This window comes from Corvus kubaryi, unplaced genomic scaffold, assembly GCF_017639235.1.
Source record: "Corvus kubaryi isolate FWS band 111438036 unplaced genomic scaffold, C.kubaryi_AGA036_p1.0 split3-73, whole genome shotgun sequence".
Classification (NCBI taxonomy): Eukaryota; Metazoa; Chordata; class Aves; order Passeriformes; family Corvidae; genus Corvus; species Corvus kubaryi.
The window spans coordinates 39,873,887-39,897,345 of record NW_024582091.1 but is presented as its reverse complement, the minus strand read 5'-3'; the positions used below and the strand labels follow the sequence as shown (position 1 = coordinate 39,897,345).

Sequence of the window (23,459 nt, the reverse complement as noted above, 5' to 3'; positions counted from 1 at the left end):
AGGTTAAGAAATCTTCCTGAAATAACAAGACAATGAAGTTTTTTTACAATAAATGTCATCTTTCTAGTTGCACTGGAAGAATAGAATTTTCATAATTTTTAACCAAAATAGAAAGAGGAAGTCTTATTCCCAACACCACTGATAGCACACAAGTACACACACATGTGCCCAATTTACTTCTTGTTGATAATCCGACTGAAATTGGTGGTACCACATGTATGTCTATAGCTAGGGATGTAAGTAAGGAAGCCACTGAATTTTACTACCCAGCTGCCCCTCCCCAAAACCCAGACCACCAGCCCTTTCTGCACACGCTTCCCCACCAGCTCCATTGTATGAGATAATGCTATATAGCTCCACATTCATTTTTCATTATTTTATGCTAAATCTTTGCAAAACAAAGAGGGAAATTCACTCATCTGTAAAACAGTAACAACAGTGCAGAGAGAATGGAGATGAACTTCCCTAACTTTCTGTCTGCCTACTCACTTCACTCTCAGTCTACTACTACTTTAGAGAAATATTTTGCTAATGGTGTAGGGAAGGACCATCCTTACTGAAGAGTAACACCTAGAAAGAAGCTGAACTGACCTCTCAAAAAGCAGAGCTCTACTTTAGCCAGTTCAAAGACCACACAAACTGAAGAGCTGTCCTACTAGGCTTGGACAATGGGGTTTTTTTAGTTTAAGAAGATATGGAAGAATGAAAAGTTACTATGTATTGAGATTCCAGTTGAATTTGTTTGCAGCAATGCTGGCATGTGCTAGCAAAGTTCCCCAAAAAGACTCTCTTTGAGTGTTGTTGAGAATTTGGATCTCAATGTCAGAAAATACTTCATCAGATGCTTTATAGAAAGTTAAGACGTGAAATTTGGGCTTTGTGGAGCCTGAAGAATAAATTCTCAGCCCTATTTCAATCGTCTTCCCTCAAATGTGAGAGAAAAGATAAAGAGTCAAGTAAATTTTAAAAACAAAGAAATTAAGTTATGCTCTTTGTAAAAAGCTGAAGACCACTACAGCAAAAGGAAGAAAGACGAAAGGTACTATTGGATTTAATGACTATCCAGAATAAACAGATCAGCATCTTACTGATCCCTTCATTTTTTTTATGACAACAGACTTTTAGGTGGAGGACACACAAAAACTTACAAAAAAAGTATCTCCAAGCATGTGCCTGTTCTTCTCATTTATGCTTCACCATTTCAGTGCCTACAAGTAAATACACATGCTCCTAACCCTCTGAAAAGTTAAGAATCATATGCAGAGAAAATATGAATCACATCAGAAACCTCTGAAGAGCTTGGAAAACATGATTATACCAACATATTAAAATTTGAAGACAAAACTCCATAATGCTTTCAAGCAACTATTAATCATACTATTGTTCTAAAGTGAGACATCATGATAGACTTATGTACCAAGTACATAAACAATTACACCCAGGGCTGCAGTGCCCTCTCTTGCAAGATAGATTTTCCACCCCATTAAAACCAGTTCTGCAGTCAGAGGCAGCTCCACTTCTGACTTAATGTCCAATATTTTGCTAAAAGAGCTCTGAAAAAATGCTAAAAGTCCCTTTCACTAACAGTTCGACAGGGTTCCATATTCAAAGCAGACACTGGTTTCTCTAACAGGTTAAACATCTAGGAAAACTAGAAATTTTTTAAAGAAAGGCTTCAAAATTCATCTCATCACCAGGAGATTTTCAAACTTGCTACCTTTTAGCCTAATTATCTGCACTTTAGGGGAGAAGTTACATGTTGGGATAATACCATCACACACAATGTATTTATTTCACACAGTAATAAAAACCTACGTGGCCCTAGGTGGCACGTGCAGACTTGAGATTTCCAGCCACACTGCCAGGGGCTGCTGTATCTACGCTGCTCTTGCAGATGTTTCATTGATCTCTTCTAAACTGACTAGCATTACCCATAGTTACCATTTGCTCTTAAACACTTACAAAGTCTATTATTTTTATTATAGTTATTGGGCCAGTAAACCCCGATAGAGAGAATCCCTCATGTAAGCCACAAGCCTGGAAACCCTTCCCGACCAGTTGGATAGCATCAAGTCCATAAAACAACAATTTCTCTAGAAAATCTTTTTTTTTGTCTTTTATGTTTGTTTGTTTGCACTTCTGTTTAGCACTGGTTTTACCAATTGATTGCCTTCAAATTCAAAAAATTTACCAGATAATATCAAATGAGCTTCTCCAGTCCATTTGCTGGACACCAAAAAGAAGCACATGTAATTATATCAAAATACCTATAGCAACTTTAGAAGTGCAGGTTTCCTTACTGCAACTGCCCTTCAGGTGGTGGTAACTGTGAAACAAGGAAAGGTTTTGCTTGCTTGTAAAGCCCTGAGAATTATTAAGTCTTCAGCAGAGAAGTATGGATTTTAAGTCTATACAGAAGTGAAAGAAAAGAGCAAGTTGACGTTTGGTGGTTGCTTTTCTGAGGAAGAGGAAGGAAAAGGAGAAGGGCTATAGAAATCAGAGCTTCCACGATAATAGCCCAGTGAAAATAAGTCTTTCTACGCAAAAAACCACCACAGTCCTTCTGAAGTCAATCACACTATTTGCGCTGGCTTCCCAAAATAAATCACCAGTGAAAATTTCCAGCACAGGATGCATGACATGCTTATGAAATACGGTATTGGCAATGCTGTGTACTTCAGCATGAAGGAATAATATCTGCCACATGACAGAAACACCATCAAATTTACACAAAACCAAAACCAGAATTTATATTCTCTTGTTACTCAAAATAGGCAAAAGACAACTAAACAACCACAGTTACTAAACAACTACAGCTACATATACGCAAACTATTCCCTCAGGAATAACGTTTTCTCAAAATCATTAACTTACTAAGCATATTAAGAATTCTCAGTTACTACATCAAGATTTTCTTTTTTTCTTTGCAAAAGCCAATCTGAGACAACAAAATAGAAGACTAAGCAACCCGGTTATCTATCGACTTTTCTCTGAAGTGACTTCGCCAGCAGACCTTAGGCAATTGTAAGGAGCGATTTTAAAGAGATCAAAGGGATCAAGAAAGGAGAAAAGTCTTGCTATAAATTTATTCTTTGCTAACTAGTGGATGTTTGCAATGATCCATTTCATTCTTTGTGTCAACGGTCTGCCCCCATTCAATGTTCTGAGACACACATAGACAGAAGATTAACAGGAATAAATCTTCTGCACCCCTAGAGATGGGTTTCAGTTCTACAGAATGAAGCCAGCTTCTCCCAGAGCTGAAAAACAATGAAGGTTCTTCAAGGACAGAACATCTAATTAGCAGATATTAAGATAGATCATTAATGCACTTCATCTAACTCCAAATGAAATACTAACAGGAATATCTGATGAGGGAGGGATAAATTAAGTTAATATACATCAGGATTTTTCCTCAGTGCATCATGTTACAAGCACTAGACAGCTATAGAAATCTGTATATTCTCTAGGTCTGAAAGCCTACTGCAATAAAAGAATGCTAAGCATTTTTCCTCCTCCATTCACCTCACTCAGCTCTGGACCATGAAATAAAGTGACCTGGAAATAAATTATGAACATCTGAGCACTTAAAGGGCTTATGAACATCTGCACCACAAACTCCTACACAAACCTGCATGTTATTTGAACTCTGCTCATACAGCTTCAGACTCAAGTGTGCCACAACAGCGTGGCAGTGAAGTCAGTACCAGTCAGTCTGCTATTCATTAAGCCCAAGCCAGTAGAGTAAGAAATTTAAATATTATAAGCATCAAATCCCTGAAACTATGAGTGTTTCACTAACCAAAAAAAACTAATTATGCTGTACTGGTTCAAAGGAAATGAACTTCATTTGCTACTCAAGGGGCCATAATATGCAGCATGAAGTACTGACAGAGGAATAGTTACTCTGACTGGAAAGGCAGGTAGGGATGGGCTCTCCAATGGTCTCCAAGACCAGTCAATCAGTTCAAATTATCAGAAGTCTTCTGTAACTGGCCTAATAAAAGTAAAGATACAGCAACCTCAGTCCACAGACTTCTTTAGGCTAAACTACTAGATAAGTTTAGTGCACACAAAGCCATGGGTAGTGAGGTCTTTGCCTGAACACTAACCATGTCTAAATAATTAAAGCATCTTTTGCCACTTACTACCTGCAAAACTGGGGGCATGGGCAAGACAACAACACTGCAAAATGTACTTCCATAAGGTATCCCTGGAGTGATTCCTGGTTCACATGCTGGAAGTGAGAGCAGAGTAAGGCTTCATGTTTGTTCACCACCACACAGACAATCAGGTGATCATTAGTCATGGCTAAATTTCAGCTGGAAGCACAGGGTTTTGTCTGCCACTATGCAAATAAAGTTGGAGGAAGGACTAAGTGTTCTTCACATCCTGTCTTAAGGTGCAGAACAGTATTGCCAAGTACCTACACTTCAATCTCTTCTGCAATACAATAATAAATTATTCACAGAACATACTGTATATTCTGTGGTATGCAATGTAACAGCTAGATATTATTAACATAAAACAGTGAAAATTAATTGCATTTTCACACAAGAGAAAAGAAATAGCTTTGTGCTCATAAAACAGACCAGTCTGATGCTCGGCTTTGAGGAGCCTACCTTCTGCACTGCTCTGGATTGCTGTAGAAACCTGGCAATAATTACAACCACTGTGCCAGCTATGCCCAAGACAACTACTCTCAGGCATAGAAAGCACAAATAGGGACCAAAGAAAGAAGTAATGATAAATATAAAAAAATTGTTTCCAGTACCTGATTTTCTATGGCCTTTCTGTTTTTTGGATCGCTAACAATTGAGAGCTGCAACTCTGCCATCTTTTTCATTTTGCCATCCATGTCAATCTTCTGGAAGAGACTCTTGGTTTGATTTTTCAGCAGCCTGACAGTGTCCTCTTTCCCAAGTTTCTTCGCAAAGAGCGAAGCACAGGCTGAATGTATGGCAGTAACCCAGTTTTCCAGATCCGTCTGGCTTGTCGCCTGCAAAACCAATCAATGGTGCAACATTATGAGCAGATAAGAGGAAAAAAAAAATAAATCAACAGCTCTAGGACCTGAAGTGCTTGATGGGTTCACTGTCATCTTAGGCACTTTATCTAGACCAAGTGAAATAAGGTTTTCTTTAGAACTGTGTAAACAAAAGAAGTGTAAGATTTTCCTGCACTCCATCATGACTTGTCTCCAACCTTCAGTTTCTGCTTCTTAGACCTGTGAGGTCTGAAAGCCTCAGGAGCACAAGAGCCACAGAAGCTGTGGGAAAGATGTGACTTGCATCTTTCATCCCTCCAGATAATGGAAGTAAACCCTACCAGATATCAAAGACAAACCTTCACTGCTGTGACAGCAGAGAAGATTTTATACGTGAGATTCTGAAGCAGGTATTTGCTTATTGAAAAAGTGCCAAGTTAGTGGAGAGGCAAAATCAAGGTAAAGAAATGCAATCCGCACAAAGTATCTCTGGAGACACGTACAAGTGTGCCTATGAATCAACATGTTTCTATGCAGGCAGTTCCACATAATACTGTTCTTAACATTTACAGTGGTGCACTTGAGCAGCCCAGGTATTTTGATTATTTTTAGCTCTCTTTCTTGAGCATCTTGCCAGCATATTCAGGGTTGAGCACACTATTCTGTAAGGGTGGAATGCTAATAGACATGAAAAAATTTCATAACAAATTGATTTTTTAGAAGCTTGTCATCAACCAGGTACCCAGAGATTTGTGCAGATTTGTGATCCTTGTTCTTTTTGTTTCTGAACCACAAACGACTGAGCCAAGTGGTGTAATACCTGAAGTCGTATCACATATTTAATATTATAATAGTGTAATGCAACAGTGCAATTGTGCTATTATTTTTAAGTCAAAGGCACAAATATGATGTGTGTGTGCATGTGTATATACAATCTTATACATATATGTGTGGAGTCACATCCTAAAATGGAAACAACCACAAAGTTATGCATGCATCCTGTTACCTGAAATAAGTAGACATCTCCAAAAGAATTGCTGAGACAGAACACATTTTCTTTCTTGGGATCTTCTGGAACAGACTGAACTATACTGTCTTCTGCAAACAGGGCGTATCGAGGCAAACTGCTCTGCTCCATTGAATTCCTTCCATAGGTCTCATAAAACAGTAGAGTACAACCTTTTGCAGTTCAGAGGGACAAAAAACATAAGGGGACAGTAAGCCATCGATTTCCCAACATTATATTAATATTTTTGTGAATTAAGACACCCTTCAGAGACAGGGAACAGCAGTTCTGCTCCTCTTCCAAAACAGAAAAAATTGGAAGATCTGCACAGAAAAATAGGCAAAGCTAATGATGAATTTGCCAATGAAAAGTTGAACCAGACATCTAATAGGGACACAACAAACATCTATGGACTTAATAAATAAATCAGAACACCTCAATATGGAAGCATCCATGGATCAGGGTAGGCAGGAGTTTGAGTAATCTGGTCTAGTGAAAGATGTCCCTGCCAGTGGCAGGAGTTTTACTAAAGATTCTTTCTGATCCACAATATTCTATCAATAAACTCAGCCTATTAAAATGTTAAAGCATGTAGAAGAGATTAACTTCTGCTTAGTTAAATCAGCTTTTGTGGTTTTTTTATTAAATTGAACCAACTCTCTCGTAACAGCCACTTAAGAAATCTTTGTATTTGCTGAAAATATTTGCAGAATCTTTTGTTTTCTGCAACATGCTTAGTGACTAAACTTCTCAAATTTAAACCCGATTTCCTTGAATCTAGCTGAAAATTGAAGACTCAGACAATTTGAGTAATTTAAAACAGTTTAAAGGGGCTGAGTTTGAGCATGTTCAGTCTTGTAAATAGTGTAAAATCTAAGGTACGAAGCTTGCATCCAGAAAACAAATTTCATCCTTGGTGATGAAAATCCTGAGTGTAACAAGTGGAATTACTTCTGGAGGACAGTGGAGGAGACTTGATCCCAGCAGAGGACACTTGATCCTAGCCCACAGCAATATGACTACAGTGCCATGTTGCCTTTGGCAGTGAAGCTGGCTCATCCCTGACAGCTTTTTCTTCCTGCCTCATGCTATAACCCACGGTCCTCTGAGACGCACCAGTTTGCCCGTTCAAGGGGTCATGGACTGAACTGCACTTCTAAAATACCATTACAAAGGGAAACAGATATCAGAGATCTCTGATCTAATCACACCTGTTGACTGAAAAGTTTTTAGAGTAAGGAATCTAATACATAGAAATACCTCTATACTACATAAGTGCACCTTTTCCTATTACTGTCTGAAGTGACTGGCAGAATATTTTGGGTACGAACAAGTCCTACAGATTTGGTCCTATCCTTTCCCTTGGGCAGCCCTCACTTTATGTTCTTTATGCCACTGAAACACTTGGGGATCTCTGCAGTTGGAAAAAAGGACGCAGTTTGTTACATGCTGCATATCAGAAATTGCATTTGAACACAACAGGGCAAACTAAACCAGCAAAACCAAGTCTTCTCTTGTATTCAGCAGCAGCAGCAACATACAACCACTTCCACTTCTGCATTTTAGGAACGTGCATACTAAGTTCTGTTTTAAACCCCCATATTTCTCCTATTTGCTCTAATTGAAGATAAGTCATATTTTATCCTGAGAGTTTATATGTACATAAATAAAACATTTTGAAGGCCATGCATGCAGCCTTGGGTGTATGGCACCCCAGGTATATATTTGGGTCAAGTCCAGTGATCCCTGGAAGCAGCTAGTTTCATAAGCTCTGTCAGACCCACTGGGACAGATTATTGTGTAAGTATTTTAATTAAAACTTGAACTGAAGGGGGAGGGCAACAGGAAAGCAACTTCCCTTGTTAAAGCAAACTAATTGGACAGGACAGATGGAAAAGAGAGTTCCTCTTGGTACACGGTTACTATTCAGGCTCAGGTCGTGGTGGCCCTGAAAGTGGAGCAGAGGCCTCAGGACATGCATACTTTTAAGTCTGGCAGGTAACCAGATGGTTATAAGCCTTCTGCATATTTATAATTAAACACATCTCAACAGAGTGCAAAGAAACATGCTGTTCTCCATTTACATATGTGGCTATTTTAAGTCATGCTTTAAAATATCTTGGCTATTTAAACTTCAAGAACAAATTAAATACAGATTTATTCAAAAACCTGTATAAAGAGAACCAAAGCAAGTGCCTTGATCTTGATATAGCATATTATGAAAACAGAAGTATGCCTTGATATCCAGACAGGCAAGTTTATTTTGGCATCAGAAGTCTCCACAGGACAATAAAGGTAAGAGATCAAGGAAATGAGGAATGTATATTCAAAACAGCTAACAAAGTGGAAGAGACATCTTACCATGAATGCAGCCATATCAACCACTGAAGTACAAAGCACTGTATCTAACACTTATAATGTTAGAAGTTAATAAAGCTTTTTACAAAGGATTTTATTATTCCTTTTTTGTGTCTGTGGAAATTCAGGTAGGAACTTGTTCAAGGTCACCAATAAGCCAATTTTATAGCAAAAAAATGAACATGAAGCACCTGAATTCCTTGCCAGAGCCTTATTATCCCAAAAATGCACAAACTGTATGTAACATATTTCAGTTTAGAGTTTTGACAGGATTCTTTAGAAACTGAATTTTAAAAGAGGCAGATCAAACTATAGTCATACTCCATAACACAAACACACACAATAAGAGGGTGGAATTCAGGTACAGTTTCTGCCTTTGTATACACTGCTTGTAAGCATGAATCATGCTATCTGATGATTAGGGCAAGTGATTTAAACTGTTAAGCCTGCCTACATTTTGATCCTTTGATAACAAGTCTCTGAATTATTAGGCAGAATTGCCTCATTCTAGCAAGTTTGCTTCTTTTAAATCAGCACTATCAAAGACAACATTACCAGCACTTACTGTTTGCTGTTCATTTTTCTTCAGGTCTACACCCATGCACTATTTTTAAAAGGGCAACCTGTGGGAAAGTTTTTATTTTCTCTCCTCTAGTTCCAGACATGATAGGAAATTATCAAGTTTGACCATTTCCTTAGTCATTAACTTAGTATTATATTTACTGAAAGGCAAATCCTTTGGATGCAATTCAAAATTTAAAAAAAGGCCTATGAACTCACCCATTAAATTTCCCTTCCTCCCCACAATAGATGTCATTTTCCTTCTCACACTTTCTGACACCCATACACTTCTTACAGCACCCTCTGAGCCATTAATGGAGCACAACAATCACACCTGCAGCAGACCCTTTGAGCAGATTCCCTTCCCATGGGGCTGTTTCCACAACAGAAGCAGTTGCAGGAGATGGGAAGCTGGGCATGCCAAAAGCCAGAAGGGGTATTTCTGGGAGTGGGGAAGGTGAAAGACCACCCAGGGAAAGGAGGGAGACCTGCAAGTCCTGGGAATGGACTATGCCTTGGGCACCACAGGGCTTCCCCTGCTGCTGCTTCAGCTCCCTCTGCTCTGAATCATACATTTGTCTGTGTAAATGCTCTGGCACAGGGAGTTCACCTCTTCATTATATTGCCACCTAAAGCGCTAGAAATGAATTAAATGTTTTTACATTAACCTACCTCATCTTTAAGTAAATTTCATAGCAGAGCTTAAGGAACTGGGCACCAGCGACTTCTCCCGACCCTTAAATTTTGGTTCAATTTGGTCTTTGACCTCCAAACATCCAAAAGCATCTTTTAAGTCCCCAATCTCATGTGAATACACAAACTAGGAAGTCAGACAAAACAACTCCCACTATGGCATGAAACACAAGGCTGCACACACAATCCCAAAGACATTGAGCAGCACCTCAGTTCAGTGGGCTGCTTAGGCCCATGCTCCTCTTTAAGTGGTCAGTAGACCTTGTAAAGTTAGGTGTGATTTTCTGATCCCCTTAAACCCACTAACAGAAGCCAGCATGCGTGAAGTGCTGCTGAGACACGACGGAAAGAACTGCTGCTGCCAAGGTGAGGGATCAACGTGGTGGCTTACCTTTGAGTGTGACCCAGTACTGCTTCCACTTCCGTCGTGCGACCAGCTCCAGCTTCTTCTCCTTCTGCAGGGTCACCAAGGGTTTGAAGAACAGCCACCCTGCCTTGCGCACCACTCCTTGCTCTTTCTCATACAACAAATCCAGCTGCTCCAAGGAACTAAGGGACTCACCACTGGAGTCTTCTGTTTCTGATGAGGTCTCTGTATTCTCCAAGTTCATCCTGCTCATCTCCAGCTCTCGCATGAAGTTCTCATAAATGTTCTGCCTCAAGGCATCACTGCTGACTGCGTTGGTGGACTCGCTTCTCTGGGACAGGACATGACTGGAGCCAGGAGACCACAGTAAATTAGAGAGCTGTGATGGTGCCAGGGTGTCCGTATTGAAGTTGTCCATTCTGCTGTCAAAGTATTCACTCCCATCTTTACACTTTGGCTCCTGTGCATAAAAGGAATTTATCTGCAATCAGTCACCAGAGCTATGATCAGAAGACACGCCTGATTTGTCAATTAAATTTGTTTCATGTTTAGCCACTTCCAGTTCCTTCATCTTTTCACCATTACCTCATAGCCTTTGCCTCAGCCACTGACTCCACCACTGCTACCATCCAGTTTTTTTCAGCAGAACCCCATTAAACCCTAACCACTAAGTCTGAGTACTTTGGTAATTCCAGCACCTTCGAGTAATCTCAAATTTCAGTAGAAACTACTGGCTGAAACCTGAGGTACTCCAGGAGACAACTACATCCTCCATCTGAAACCCAGGCACCATGGCTTACGTCTGTCTGAGTACAAGCAGGAACAGCATCATGACGGGTTTTTTATTATTATAGGGTTTTCAATACTTTGGTGCTATCACATTTGTGCAAGGTGGCTAGGTTTAGCTTGAGCACAACAAGGCTGATTTTAACCTCCACTTTCTATTTGTCATACAAACTGTGCTTAACCAACAAAAAAAAGGTCAAAAGTTGAGAATATTTTAAGGTTGTTATTATTGATCAAGTGACTAAAATCTAATCTAAAACAATATGTGATTTTAAAAAAGACACACTTGCTGACTGGCATAAATCCAGTCTCCACACTGCAGAGCTGTGTATTTTCTGAGTTGCTGGGAACACCCTGAGAACTTGATCATCCCATCAAGCACTGACACGCCTTTCTCCTAATTGCACTGTGCAACTTCATCCCTTGGATTGAGAGGGCTGGCCAATTTTATTTGAAATAATCAGGCCCGATGGTATGACTTCAACTTTGCCTTTGATATGGATGCTAGAGCAGGCACATTCCTTGCCACTGCTTGTCAACGTGGGACTTTGTTGGCAGATTGGACCTTTTCTCTCTTAAGTCTTTCCAAGTACTGTCCTAGCTCTCCCAGGCTCCAGGGATGGACAGGGGTTTTCCTACAACCCAAGACAGAGCTCCTTGCACCACTACCTTCACTGTTGGGAACCACACCACCCATCCTAAGAAGCCATTTATTGTCTTCTGAACTCAAACGTTGCCAATGCTATTTAAAGAAAGCATGATTTAAGAACATAAAACACAAAAGACAGGTTGGCTTTTGCAGTAAAAGTGAGAGGGAAGAAAAAAGAAGAGATTGCAGTAAACTATTCAAGAAGTGAAGCTATTACCCTCGGTAATAATAAAGCCATTATACTTTCAAGTTTAGACTGTCTCTCTAAAAGCATTTATTTTCTCACAGACTACTGTACTAAGAACAAAGTAAATAAACATTGGTCTCCTGTGAGCTGTTCTCACCAGCAGCTGAAAACAACTACTTTTTTGTCTCTTTGCTTCTTACTTGATGCTCTTCAAAACTGCAGCGGAAAAGCTGTGCTGCGTTTTGATAGCATCAGGACCTCTGGTGTGCAGCCAAGACTGGGACTGCATACCCTCCCAGGCAATGCCAGGCAAACCACTTTTCCAGCAGCAGGACACTGCTGGCTGTGGCCTCACAAAAGCCAATTTGAACTGAAACCCACATTCCCTTATAGTACATTGAACTTCAAGCCTGGCTTCTCAGATCACTGCCTGGTGATCCAATTCTCCTGGTAAAAGAACACCTTCCTCAAACCTTCTTGCAGAGTGTTAATCAGTGTTGTCCAAGAGTAACTCCCTAAACATCAATAGTTTAGTTGGTTTTTATATGGTAAAGGGAGGAAGATCAGCACATGGAGTGCCAAACCAGGATATAATCCTGCATGTAATGGATTTATGCCACAAGCAACTGTAGAACATGGATCATACAACTGTGCTGGCGATCTGCATTCCAGGGGGAAACTGAAAGCTTTCTCCACCCTTGTTTTAATTACTATCACTGTACTTGTGTGCCAAAATCCAGCTTTTTAATTGACTATTCTCCAGCAACTGCTAGTGTCCCCTAGAAAACATCGGTATAAAGCTTATTAAGAATATGTATTTCTTTTGGTCCCAAAGCACTAGAAAGAGACACAACACAGGGCAAATACATAGAAGGAGTCTGTTGTGAAGAGCCACCACTGGAACAACAAACATTAATGAAAAGGGTGGGATGCAACCTGTCAATGACCAGCCACTTCCCAAATCCTATGTTTTCTCCTCACACACAGAAAGGGTAGGAATGAGGAAGTACCAGAGTAGAGAAAATGGACAAAGAATCCAAAATTAATATATACACTTCACCAGGACAACATCACTTGTACTTTTCTTTCCTTAAAGAACTGAATTGGCAGAGTGAGGCAGTCTGTTGGTCCTTGCAGAGGCTGTCATTGTAGCAGTATCTGCCACCACTGAAAAAGTTTAACCTAAGTTTTACTCCAGGTGGTTTTCCTGCCAAGCAACTTTATGCTGGTTTTTGCTCTGTTGAATCTAGTGATGATAGAGAACTATCACTGTTTCTGCTCAGCTGCATTCAAGAAAATCTCTCAATCTTTGAGATAGTGCAAAAGATAAATTGGCTAAGATACCAATTAGACAAAGTGACACATGCAATAATTAGCAGTAAAGAATAGCACAGGAAACAATGCAGCCTGCTACAGTCATTAGGACCCAAGCTAAAAGGAGAATCTAATACCAATTTTCAAGTCAAGTAAAGAGGTACACTCAATATACTTTTCTTTTAAATTCTCTTTACACCCCACTTCAGGGCTCTGCCATATAAAGTCAAAAAATTTCAGATATGATTCCTGAAGTGAGGCTATTTTACTTAATTGAAGAACCTTCCTTCAGTAGCTCTTTCTGGTGGCTGGATTTTCATTTTACAGAGCATTTGCTAATTTTCTCCATGTTAAAGAGTTACACAGAGTTTACATCACCATCTTTAGCAGTATCTGGCTGTGTAGCAAGTCTGTCTAAATTCTGTCCACAGGCCTCACATACATCACACAAACCTTTCAGCTCACACACAGTGTATTGTGATACAGCATCAACCCAGTGCCATTTCAGCATGAATTAAACTAAATGAAGATGTGTGCTTCAGTAGAGTACCAGTGATGCATTGAGGGAACACTTTAGGACACCCTAATGCAAGGAAAGCTACGTCATGGAAAAGATGACTGCAAGTCTTGATGCACAACCATTATTAGAATGGCAAGCTCAATTCCAGGATACATCAGATCAATTCAGACATAAGAAAACATCTAAGTAACTGGACAGGGCATAACCAAGGACTTCTCTTAAATATCCCATATGCGAATCCTTTTGTGGATGATTTAAAACAGGTGCGGAGGAAGGGTGCCGGAATGAAAAGGAAATAGGCTTCCAATCTTAACACAGGAGACCAAGGAGCATCTGCATAGTCCCACAAATGCAGGCCAAGAAAAGATACCACTTCTCCCTTTAAATAAATCATAACAGGTTAAAAAATAGGAAAGAATAACTAATGTAGCAGGCAATACTGACATCAGAACAAACTGGCTGTTTACATTTACTCTGCCAATTAGCAAGCATTGAGTAAGAGGGCCTGGAAAGAGGCTTCAAGATGGAGAAAAGCCTACCTGTGTTTAAGCTGCAATTTGTTCACAAAGGGGATTAAACTCCACTGCCTTTCTAGTGTCAAGGGTCTGGCCTCAACATTCCAAGCCTGTGCCTCCTCGGCCTGCGTTCCCATGAAGCAGGGCTTTGGCTGATTTGCTTCCAGTGGGGCAGCTGGGGGGACCCACCACCAGCACTTAGGCCCACTTATAGGGAAATATTCCAGCTTTCACCTACGTTCAGCCCAAGTGACTCACAGTCAGTCATTACTAATGTACGGAGGAAGGCACGCATTGTTCAGAGTAGAGCACAGATGCTGCCTTCGATGAGATGAAGTCACACAAACAGGGACCAACCATCTGACAGATCAGAACCATGCATGACACTTCTGGGTTTTTAAGCTGAAGGACCTGGTAAAGAGTATAAGCATTGCCAAACTACAACACAGCAACCCCCAGAAGAGATGGCAGGTTACTCAAAGTGTGAAAGATTAAAAGGAACCAATCAAGCCACACAAGGAACTGCTAAACTATAAAGCATTCACTACCTCCCTCTTGCCCTTCCTGTTGCTGGATACTTGTCTGATTAAAATCAATGACTAACCACTTCCTATGCTTTTTTCTAAGAAACCACCATTTTTGGAGCTAGGGCTGTTTTCCTTCTACCAGAATCTGTTTCAAACTTGATGCAATCTCACCAGCCAAATTTCCTTGCTGTGTCTGAAGTCAGTTCACTGCATAGTGAATTCAAAACAGCTATGAATTGTGCACCACAAATGCCATTCTGAAAATGTCATAACTAAGTAATACATAGTAAAGGTCTGGGATGCAGAAATCATATGCAGAGCCTGGCAGTAAAATCCAGAACAGCTACAGATGTTGAAATCAGTGAAGAATCCTGGAACACAGCACTGAGGCTCTTCAGTGATTCCAGGGTTTTTTTGCCCTCTCTTTCACAGCTGAGTAAGAGGTGAAAAAACAGCACCTGATAAAGCACATGAGCACCAACTCGCAAAAGAAGTGATCCAAATAAACAGCTTTCATTTCCATTTCCCAGTTCTGTAGCCCCCAACTAGGATGCACACCAGCAAACATTACGCTGACCTCATTTCTGAGCCTAAGGGTCTGTCAGAGTTTCACATTGCAATGACAGATGGACACGGTTAAGCACAATACCTGTCTGAATTTCCAGCACAGGAGACAGCATTTGCTCTACATGCCACATAAAGCACGTGTTATGATCTACTGCTTAGCTGCTGCCTAAGTTGCAGAAGTGGGTGTTCCCTTCACTCTCTGCTAACTTCTGAAGTGACCAGCACATCAATGTGCTGAAAGGGAGCATCCTTCATTTAGGGAAGCACAGTGACTGTTCTTGTATGAGAAACACCAGGGAAGATTCAGGACAAAAAGAAAAAAAGAAAAAAAAGAAGGAAAAAAAAAAAAAAAAAGAAATTCAAACCAAACCAAATCCAAAAACAGTCTCATCTCAGCTTGCAAACTCTCACACAGAGACCAGGCACAGTCTGGTATTTAAAGACCCAATTCTGGGGCCTGCAGCTAGAGATGAGAATTTCATTCCTGACCACAGGCATCCTGAATTCCTATTAATGGGATTAGTCTTAAATTCTTCTAAAGAAACATCCCTTCCCTCCCTCTTGCTCTCCCCTCCCACCTCCTTCTTCATACTACCATCTCCCAGTGAGCCAGATGGCAACTCAAGTTTTTCCTGGTGAACTAAGCTGACGCATAACAGGAAGGAGGAGGTTGCTCCATGTAATGCCTTCAGAAGAGATGGAGGCAGAACACCTCTGGTCAAAACAGCTGCTTCCCTTGCTAGAAATGGATGGACAGCAAAAGGCGAGTGTGAAGCCAATAAAACAGACAGGGAACATCTACAAAGATAGTTATGTCCTCCTTCTACTGCTCTATCCACACTCTTCAGATGATGTATGCTAATTCATAGCATATAGAGCGAGAGAGGTTGTATTTTAATACTTGAAATAAAAAGAAAGTTTAAAACCCAAGTCACTTTTTAAGTAATGCAACAATTTCAAAAGAAAATTCACAGAGATATTAGGCTGCAAAGACTGCAGTTAACTTAGAAGGTGACAAAATAGGAAAATAGGAGGGGAAATTGGCACAAAATAACATGTATCTTTTTCTTCTGCTGACATTTCAGACAGCACCAGGGATGCAGTCCTTCTCAAAATTCCACAAATTAATAAATGAGACAAGCAAGTAATTATCCTGCAAGAAAGACAAACATCATGCAATCACTATGCTTATAAGAGGAATCTAAAACCCAACTTTCAGACTTTTAGGCTGGGGTTTGTACACACCTGCAGCTTCCTTTTCTTCCTTGAAAGACTTCCCGTCCAGTCACTGATGCGTCGCATTCGGTTCTTTAATGTATCCTTCTTGGATGCATCCTCGCCGAGGGGCTTAGACTTTCTGCACGGGAGTGTGTAGGAGGTGTAATGTGCAGGACTTCCCTGCTCTACCCTGGAGGGAACATCAATGTCTGAGGCAAACGAGACACGGTTGCTTAGGCTACCAGGAGTGTCGATATACTCGTCAGACAGCCTGATCCCAGGTGGAGGAGTGCTTTCCAAGTTTGTATCCTTATAGAGATCTCGGAGCGAGGAAAGAGATGAACTTTGGTTGAAGGACTTCTTGTTGTCACTTGATGGAAAACTGGCATGAATGCTTGTATCTGGAGTGCTCCTGGTCAAATAAGAGCCATCCAGCTCATTGATATCCCCAGCATTTCCCCAGAGAGAGTCATACCATGAAGACTCGGAGCTGAGGGAGCTTCCTTTACTAGACCGAAGCCTTGAATCAGTAGGTGACAGACGATGGCTTGAAGAACAGTCTGCACTGGAGTTCCTCCTGATGTCAAGCAGATTATTTGGCTTAGATTCCAAGGCAGGGGAATACCTTAGCAACTGCACTGGCCCACTGGACTCCTCAGTCGGTACCTTGCTGTTGTTGCTGTTGTGGAACTCGACCCTCAAGCAACCATCCAGCTTCCCCAGAGTTTTAATGAGAACTTTTGGGCTCCTCCTGTCCTCTGATGGGGAGGCTGATGCAAGACTCTCATTCTTTCCATAGCAATTTAAAATGTGGCCATTGCATTCTCGAGAGGCAGCATGATTACTTCCAGCTTGGAGGCCAATATAGTGGAAACCATTATCCGGCAAAAACACTGCATCATTCCCTTGGCAGTAGTCCCCTGAGGCATTTGTCCTGTGTTTGGCATGGACATTGCTTTTGGAGACCTTCATCACAGTGTCACCAAGTCTAGAGGAATAGGGCTGACTACTCTTGAAGTGTGAAAGGCAGCTTCTGGCAAGGGACCTTGATTTGTAGTTTGAGCCGCTGCTGGTATGTCCCCATCCATGCATAGAGCAAGACTTTTCATCTTTAGCATGAATGCTGCGAATTTTCAGAGAGCAAGGCTTCTGCTTGGCACCAGCTGTAGTAGCAGCATGATTTTTTGATCCCTGAAGACTGTACTGGCTTTCTGAATTCCCCATTTTCCACTAAATTAAGAAGAGTTTCATTAGAAACAATGGCTAAAAGATAGAGCAAAAAATAACAGGCCATTTTTACCCTCTACACAGGAAAATGCTTATTTAAAAAATGATATGAAACAATTGTTTCAAAAAAAATCCATTAAATGGCCATGTTCAACATTAAATTCATAACTGAACTTATTTTAGGGGCAAGCTAGGAAAGCCTATTTTCTCTATGGTTCATTACCCTTCTGTTATAAAGCTGGAATCCTACTCCATTGAAATCCTGTCAACACCTTCCTCCACCCACACCCTTGGCAACATCCTTTTCTTATAACTTACAAAATCTCTGGCTCCCAAGAACAATGGCATAATGAAAGGGAGACAGTAAGATAATCATAACTTAGATGTAAAGTGAACTGTACTTTCAGGGAAATGCCTTCTGCCAGCAGACAAGCCCACTGCAGTTTCAGCTTGACTGATTTCTGTGCAACCAAGCGTTGCCTCAATAAAATGTTCAGTAAACCCCAGCTATGTGTTTAAACGTAGCTAATCTAGGAGAAAGAAAAAAATCCCATGCCAAAAATCAGACAAAAAATGACTTGGTTAGCAAATAGCCTCATCTTCCACTACAGCACAAAACTGCATTATGTTCATTCAGTTCAGCACAGTTTGACAGTTCACTTGGTAAAATGCTCTTCAGCTTTTCACAGTGTTTGCAGTGAATAGCACACACTGGAGCAGTTAAGTTTCCCCACTGAGGTGACTGAAGATTTCAAACCTACAGAAAGTGCACCCCAAAGTATAAAAGATCGTTCTGTTCTTTTTGTTACTTAAAATGAATCTCCAGTGTTTGTAACATACAGGAACAACACCAAAATGCTTTTTCCATTGGCACTATGCTTCTTTACACATCATATCTCAGACTATCACGCGGAGGAGGATACACTGCTGCCTCATAAAAATTTCATCAAAATAAGCCACTGCGAAAGCACAATCTTATCTTCTAGAGTTTGTGTGTTTTCACATCCCTACTTCAAGCCCTTAGCACTTTTAGGTTAAAAGCATAGTATAAAAGAAAGAGCAAACCTGTAGGAACACTCTCAAGCACGGGCACAGTTAACAGTCAGCATGCTCTGCATTGTCTTCGTGGCCAGCCACTATGCTTGCCAAAACCAGAATGGAGTTGCACACAGCCTTCCTAGAAAACACAGAAGAAGACAGAAAAAGGTTTTCAGTCAAATACAACTTACACTTCAGTCCAGCTGTATGTAAAATTAATAAAAAAGAAAAAAAAAATCAAAAGTTACAAATTAAGAGAAGTCTGATGAAGAGGATTCCTGAACTTTAGACATACATTTTTATAAACAAACTTTGACAATTGACATTGAAGTAGTAGAAATAAGTCATTGAATAAGTGTTTCATTTTCTAATTTTGTCCTTCTCTCCTCTCACTGACAAGTGAGGACAAACTTTCATCCCTCTACAGTTTTCCTTTTGGAAGACCAATTACAGTTCATGGTACTGTGCAGTGGTCCACTACAATGTGGACCAGACTGATCAGAGCAATGTCCCACAGCATCTGTTTATCTTTCCCCATGCCTGGATTCCAACTGTGACCTTTGCAGTGAAAGGCCACCATGAAATTCACTCCAGCACCCAGTAACCTCCCTCTTTAGGTTTGTTCTGATTTTAAGTTAATCTGCCAGTAAAATAAGAAAAAGGCTGCACCAAGCATTGCACAGACCCAGACGTAACAAGACCCAAGCTCTTCCTAGCCCTCTGAAAGTCCTGGCTCTTCACTTGGCACACAAAGATCGCAACTCAAAGCAAAAGGACCAAATCTGGATCTCACAGAACACACCAGCAGTTTAGGGATTGAAATGCTCCATAGAAAAGAAGTAATACAAGATCTTAGACTCAGTTTTGGAACACACAGTTTAGTCAGAAACCAGTCTTAATACACCACCAACAAAATTTTTCCTTTCTGCCTAAATTCCATGGCTACTGTTCGTAATTTTCAACTGAATAGCTACTTCATTTGAACATGCTGGGTTTTGCTCTCATTGACCCTACTTCTGGCTATTTACTGTATAAGAACCTTGAAAGGGTTTAAAATAACTCATTGGTATGTAGCTAACCTTCCCAAAAACAAAGGTAAAGGTTGCAGACTAGAACTAAAAACAGTCTTAACAGCAAGCCTAGAAAAATTTTAGCAAATAAATCACTTAGAAGAGATAGAGCATGATAGAGATGCTATAGACCTATAAACATGAATTAATGCCTGTTATCACAAAGGTATCTGATAAAACAGATAAGCCACAGAAATTTCATCTTACACTCAAAAAAAAAAAAAAAAATCTGTAACTTTCTTATTCTCTCTAACAGTTTGGAAGTTTGCTATTTATGACACCCTTGCCTGTGCAGGTTTGATCTGTCTATGCTGCTAAGTGCACTCCTCTATGTGCACAGTTTTTAAAGTGTCATATGCAACTTGGATTGAACAAACGACTATTGATTCAAGGTTAGCAGAAGACAACACACAAACTTCCTAAGCTCCAAGCTCCTGAACAAATTGCGAACACCCTGCAGAACTCTCTTCCTATATCCAAGAGGCACAGACAACAAACAAGCAATGAGCTTACATTCGGAATTCCTCATCTGGGAGAAGAAAGTACATTCAACAAGTGGGATTTGAGGGGCTTATATCTATTCATAAGGAAACACTGAACTCAATTTGTTTTAAGAAACAGTCAAAAAGACCATCTGGTCTCCATAGCGATTGTGCAATGGTTAGCTAATCCTTTTAAAGGAGTAGGTAGCGAGCAAGCTGCTGTCATGAACCTCAAAAGACAGACTTTCAATTCTTCAAGGCTCAAACTGTGGCTACCAGGGTCCACTGTACATGTCTCCAATACACAGGCCACACAATGGGTGAGGGAATAAATTTATCTCCGGGTACAATGTCTACAAAACAGTGTCTCAGTCTGTGCAGGAATCAGTCTGCACTACAACAGAACAGTCAATAAATTCCATAGAAATAGCCCCAAGGGATTTTTATCAGCATCCCAGCCATTCTGAGTGTCGATAGGCTCAACATCCGGGCATACTGCGGTAACACATAGGGGCATCTCTGAAGCTGCACAAAGACCATCTACCCTGGAAATCAGCTGTCATGCCTTTCTGTTGCCTCACACTTGTGTGAAGCAATTTTATTTCTGTTACTTCCAATTAGTGGGAGAAGAGCAGAGCAAGTCAGCTTATACCCAAAGGCTGCATGATACAGGAGCAGGGTGGTGGTCATGGACAAACTCTGGCTGTGCTCGCTCCGAACACTCATGTGTTTTACACTATCTCTGGAAGCCCTGGAAATTACAGTGCAAGGGACAGAGTTCAGCTTCAACTGTATTTCTCACAGCTATCCACTGCTGCAGAAGACATGCTTTTCTCGTTTCCTATGCAGAGGGATGAACACTTCTTGTAAACAAAACCAGTTTCTATGAATATTTTCAGCAATTATAATCAACACAATTAGAAAGCAGTTCACTGTGCCTGAAGATGACTATTAAGAGTTTATTTGCTTTCAATTATAACCACATTCCCTAAAAAAGAAGTTTTCAATCTTTACCCTGGTTCCCCTTGACACATTCGAAAAAACCCAGCTATGCAAACATACTAATCCGGGAATCCCATGATCCCCACCACACCCAAACATTAACACCAGTCATAACCCTAGAGCTAAAAATGTATTTCCCCACCTTGAGGCTTCTCCACATAAAGCTCTCCTAGACTTTTTTCACTTCACAACACAAACATACAAGCTCAAGCGCTGTTTTGAAGAAGCGCCTGCAACCTCTATTCCCTCATTATTACCACCACAGCTGGACTGCTTTATAAATGCTAGAGGAGAAAATTACTTTCTTTAAGGTGAACACACATACAGGTAGTGCTCAGAAATTGCGGGGGTGCTTTCCTCTCCAGTCTTAATCTCCCAAAGGTTTCCAAACTTGACTCACTAACCATATTTCAAGCAAAACTGAATCATAATAATATCCCAGTACTAGGTTTGCTTATGAGATATAACAAGGAATTACTGTCTTATGAATTGGTGGGAGATCTGAGTCAAGGGAGACAGGCTCCTGCACTGCTCTCATCTGCTATAACGGGAACACATACCAAACATGATTTTGCTACTGTCACGCACCTGCTTCCCATACAGTCACACTAACCGGGCTGAGACTCTCCAAAACTACAGGTCAGAAAATGGCAAACTTCCAGATGGGAAGACATCAGTTGGCTGAATGCTCTACAACCACAGTCAGCATCAGACTGTGGCCATAAAAAGGCAAGAGGCTGTGGAAGCATCTTCCTAAGGAGGTTCAGCAGATTTGCCTGACTGGGACTGTCTCAGTCCCACCACCCAGGATGTTGAAAGAGCTCAACTAAAGTCAATCCTAGCAATGTTAAACTTTAGTCTGGATCATGATGTTACCCACATGAGACAAACACATGTACCAAAGCTAAGTGTCTGATGCATTTTGATGCCTTTATTCCTCTGTATGGCTGGTGAAAACAAACTTTCACTGGTAGATGAATAATAAGTGATCTTCAAACCACTTACCCCTGCTGAAGCTTCCCCAAAAATCTACTGAAGAGTTACAGAGAAGTTGAGTCTCACTTTACTATACGCCATCTGTGCCAGAATGGCAAAACCAATAAAAACTAAAATAAAACAAAACAAAATAAAAAATAACAGTATGGATGAGTGCAGATGAGGCTAACATCATCCCATCAAATTGGCACCACTGAAGGCTCATTAAAAAATGCAGGTACTCCTGACACTCTTTAGTGCTACCAAGAACAAAACTCTTCATGCACAGTAGAAGAGCTTACATTTAATACCCCCTATCATTAACAAGGAAAAAGCATTTAAAAGGAGAGCTAGATTAAGAGCTAAAAAATAGTTAAGAGCTAGAGCTAGCTGTCTCATCCCTGTAAAATAAGATCCTACATAGAATCATAGAATCATTAAGGTTGGAAACTATCGCTAAGATCATGTTAATCCAGCACTGCCAAGTTCACCACTAAACCATAATGTCACATCCACATGCCTTTTGAACCCTTCCAGGGATGGTGATTCCACCACTTCCCTGGTCAGCCTATTCCAATGCCTGACCACCCTTTCAAGTGAAGAATTTTTTTTCTAATATCTTATCTAGAGTTCCCCCTGGCACAACTTGAGGCCATTTCCTTTGGTCCTGTCACTTGTTACCTGGGAGAAGAGAGCAACAGCAGGACATAGTTTTAACTTTTCAAGAAAAGCTTTCCTTGAAGAAAGAAAGAAAGAAACTAACCAAGTATTTTATTTTTACTTGTAGCTTTAGCAGCAAGCACGTACCACAAACTCATTGGACTTCCTTCACGAACAGGACTCCTCTCACCTGCCCTGCTGCAGTTCCTTTCAAGACAGGATAGGACCAATCCTGGAATACCTGTCACTGGTCAGTCCCTCACAGCTACCTACCCAGGTATGAGCACTTACCAAAGAAAGGCAGAGCTTCAACTCACCCTGCAGTGACAAAAAGACTTATACAAAGGGCCTATACAGGCAGTGTATATTCCATCAACTACTCTCTAGTGATGAAGCAAGAGGAGTCACGTGCTTTCTGCTGTGTTTAAAACCCACATTTCTACAAGGACAGGTAAGGGCTCCCAGCCATGGAGTGGGGCCAGTACGGCCACCTCTGGACTGTGCACAGAGAGTGGGGAGGCACAGAGAGGAGAAAAGGCAGCACCAGGGTCCTTATACAGGCAGCTGCCCTCAGTGTATGGCTCCTAAGTGCACCTCAGGAGACTGTCATCAGAACTAGAGGAACTGGGATAACGGAGAACCTGAAAGTATTTCAGAACAATAAAAAATGAAACAGAAAGTCCCCTGATTTTTAAGAAATTACCAACTTGTTTTCCTTTAACAGCAGATAAGGTTAGAAATGTTGCAGGG

General features: G+C 40.7%; 1 protein-coding gene across 2 annotated transcripts in view; it reads right to left on the bottom strand.

Moving 5' to 3' along the window:
* Positions 1-18,637, bottom strand: part of TIAM2 (TIAM Rac1 associated GEF 2) — an 88,600-nt gene extending 69,963 nt beyond the window's left edge. For both annotated transcript variants that reach the window (XM_042016668.1, XM_042016669.1), the window contains exons 1-5: positions 18,548-18,637; positions 16,283-17,485; positions 9,997-10,432; positions 5,994-6,166; positions 4,775-4,999 (exon numbers count right to left, since the gene is read on the bottom strand). In XM_042016668.1, coding sequence (XP_041872602.1) covers positions 4,775-4,999; positions 5,994-6,166; positions 9,997-10,432; positions 16,283-17,479 — 2,031 coding nt within the window. In that variant the 5' untranslated portion in view covers positions 17,480-17,485; positions 18,548-18,637. The remainder of the gene's footprint in view (positions 1-4,774; positions 5,000-5,993; positions 6,167-9,996; positions 10,433-16,282; positions 17,486-18,547) is intronic.
* Between the last annotated feature and the right edge of the window lie 4,822 nt (positions 18,638-23,459).